This window comes from Elephantulus edwardii, unplaced genomic scaffold (genome assembly GCF_000299155.1).
Source record: "Elephantulus edwardii isolate Elephantulus edwardi_28Jun2011 unplaced genomic scaffold, EleEdw1.0 scaffold00021, whole genome shotgun sequence".
In the NCBI taxonomy this organism is placed as follows: Eukaryota; Metazoa; Chordata; class Mammalia; order Macroscelidea; family Macroscelididae; genus Elephantulus; species Elephantulus edwardii.
Window position 1 is genome coordinate 20,229,146 of NW_006399771.1, and position 3,111 is coordinate 20,232,256.

General features: G+C 31.4%; 1 protein-coding gene across 4 annotated transcripts in view; it reads left to right on the forward strand.

Annotated features, from left to right (window-relative positions):
* The window catches only part of NAP1L1 (nucleosome assembly protein 1-like 1), a 28,461-nt gene extending 25,690 nt beyond the window's left edge, over window positions 1–2,771 (forward strand). Inside the window, exons 13-16 of one of the 4 annotated variants that reach the window (XM_006882556.1) lie at window positions 442–471; window positions 954–1,004; window positions 1,757–1,834; window positions 2,519–2,771. In XM_006882556.1, the coding sequence (XP_006882618.1) occupies window positions 442–471; window positions 954–1,004; window positions 1,757–1,792 (117 nt within the window). In that variant the 3' untranslated portion in view covers window positions 1,793–1,834; window positions 2,519–2,771. Of the gene's footprint in view, window positions 1–441; window positions 472–682; window positions 929–953; window positions 1,005–1,756; window positions 2,205–2,518 lie in introns of those variants that run through there. The other 3 variants (XM_006882558.1, XM_006882559.1, XM_006882557.1) reach the window with 3 other exon arrangements.
* The last annotated feature ends 340 nt before the right edge of the window (window positions 2,772–3,111 follow it).

Sequence of the window (3,111 nt, forward strand, 5' to 3'; positions counted from 1 at the left end):
CTATGAGTCGCAAGCAACTCGATGGCACATAACAACAACAACAGTATTAAATGATTATGTTGACACCTTTAAGTGCTTATTCTATTATCTCTTCCAGTATAAGTACTGTCAAGGAATTGCATTATCACCAAACTCTGTAATCATGAAAATCTGTTGACCTATAGAGTAACTTGTATTAAGTTCTCCTTACAATATGAGCCATTTCTTCATACTGTCTGATTTCATTTTTATCTATATGACTGCTGTTCTTTGATTATATTCATTGTCATGTGTAAATGCCACTGAATTGCATTAACTGTTGAGCTTTTTGTCTTGTGTTACATACACTCAGTCACCCTAGGAAAGCTATTCTTTTAGCTACTATTGGGATCATTTATGAAAGGTGATAATTTTCTGGGTTATTTGTGTTACACTCAAACTTAATTTTCTTTTTCCTTTTAGTATGATGAAGAAGGTGAAGAAGCAGATGAGGTAATGTTTACTAAATGAGCAAATAATTCTGTTTCATAATTGAGAAATGTCATAATAATTGTTCTGTCATCTGGGGCAAAATGTTTTTTAAAATTGAAAAATAAATAAGATTTTAGTATTCTACAGCCAAACAATATATGTATAAGGTTTCAATAAGTATATGCAAAACTCAGCAACTCTTTTTATTTCAAATAATTCTGTTCTGCTGCAGGGTTATCAGCTCTTTGAAGAAGTCAAAAGCTGCAGTAAACTTTTTCAACGTTGGCTGCAGTAAATCTTTTCAATAAAAGCTGTCTGGATGTCTCGAGTTGTGTTGAAATTTTCATATTAGAAGCTTTCAGATTAAATTGCATTATCACCAAACTCTGTAATCATGAAAATCTGTTGACCTATAGAGTAACTTGTATTAAGTTCTCCCTACAATATGAGCCATTTCTTCATACTGTACCTACTTCATGGATGCGTTTTGAACTTTAATATAGGAAGGGGAAGAGGAAGGAGATGAGGAAAACGATCCAGACTATGACGTAAAGGTGAGCAAAACTAAGGATACTAAAATAAGACCTTTCTGGATAATGGATATTTTGTCCCCATCTCTCCCACTCACTCACAGCATTTGAACAGTGGAAATGATTCCGATGCACCTTCCCTTGGAAATAATCTTTTTAGACCTTACCTTGTGTCTTAGTTTCAGGAAATAAACTTAGATTCTATTTTATTGTCACATTATCTTTGGCATTATTAACAGTTTTTGAGCATTTAAAAAGTGATAGTGCTTTCTCTGTTTTTAGACTGATTTTGTTCCAAAGAAAACCTTTTTTGTGCATGTACATTTTTAAAGCTATGGATGCAGTATTGCTCAGGATCAAGGTAGACTCTCCTGTCATTTCTAGTGTTCATTTCCTAGGGGTCCCGGCCTTACAAATTGCTGGGAACATGAAGAACAAGAAATGACAATTAACATTCAAATATTTCTATAGATACAGATAAGATAAATTTGTATTTTAGCATACATGATTTTAGAATGTCAGAAGTAATTATTAATGTACTTAAAAGTCATGGTCTAGTGTGTCTCATTTTATAGTTTATTCTAATATGAGAAACTTGGGCCTGTGTCTTAGCATTTCATTGACTTGCTGGTCAATGTTTCAGTAAATGGATTATCATCATTGTTGTATAATCTGTCAACCATGATGAAAGAGCTGGGATCCTGTAATTAAAATAGTGACTATTGGAAATTTTCATTAAAGTGGGTTGATGATAAACTTTTGCTTTCCTTTAACAGAAGGATCAAAACCCAGCAGAGTGCAAACAGCAGTGAAGCAAAGCAAGGATGTATGTGGCCTTGAGAATACTCTGCACTGTAATAGCCTAAACAACTATTATTTACTTACAGCCTTATGTTTTTGTATTTTCTTGGTAAACACCGTAATTTTTTTTTTAAAGGAAAGGAACTGATTTTAAAGGCAGATTTGTTCTACCTAGTGTTTTAACTGGTTTTCCTGTCAGATGTTTGTTGAATGCACAAATTCTCTAGTGCATGTTCATCCATTGCTATATAGTTTGGGTTCTTGTGGATTATTTTTATCCTGTACTTAGTAGCTTTTAGTGTATGTAAATTAACAAAACTATTAAATTAAAACTAATTTCTTGATTTGAAAAAAATATTTTCCTGAAAAACCAAAGTATATTTTCAGCTAGCTGTTGAATGAGTTTAAAGTCTGCTTGCATTATCTGTGCCTTTCATTATTTCTTTATGGAAATGCAGTGACTTAACACTAAAAGAGAAAATTCATTATTGCTATTTTTCTATAATTTGGTGAGACAAGCATATGGTTAAGAATTTCCAGTAAGACCACATCTGATAAACATCAGATTACTTACAGCTTTTGTATTGTGGTGACAAAATTTTAACAAAATCTAATTCTTGGTATGTTTATTGGCTACTGCAAGGAAATGAATGAAAACCTGTATTAGTAAACTCATAGTATTTAATTATACATTTAAATTTAACTTCCATTAACTCAGCATCTTTCTTTTGTGGTAGGGTCTACCTTCTGCTTCCCTGGAAAGGATGAATTGACTTCATTTGACAAGCTTATTTCAAGTTTTTGTTTGTTTTTGTTTTTTGCAACCTAAAATAAAAATGTCAAATACAAATTTAGTTCTCATAAGATAATGCCTTAATTTTGTATTAATTTAGTTAGAGGCAGAGACATAGTTTGACATAATTGTGCTCTGTTTACCACATTATTAAAGAAAAGTGCCAACTTTACAAGATGATAATTGTGTCTAATAAGTGTAAAAGAAAAGACTGAACCTTAAATGAGATACATTTTTGTTTTGTTTTTAGAAAAATTGAAAAGTTAAATTACATTGTTGGATTAAAACTAGAGAAAAGGCCACAAATTCTTTGTCATTGACCCATCCTTCCATTTCCTATGTATTAAAAATGGGTAGCACTGTTTACTTAACTACCTCACAGATATGTTGAGGCATATTACATTAAATTTTGTGAAATATTTTACTCAGTCTCAATAAAGCTCAAAAATTTTGAACTTACTTAGTATACCATAAGTAATAGTATCTTATTTATTCCAGAGATAAAAATTTTTCGACTGGAAAACAAAGGTTTACGTA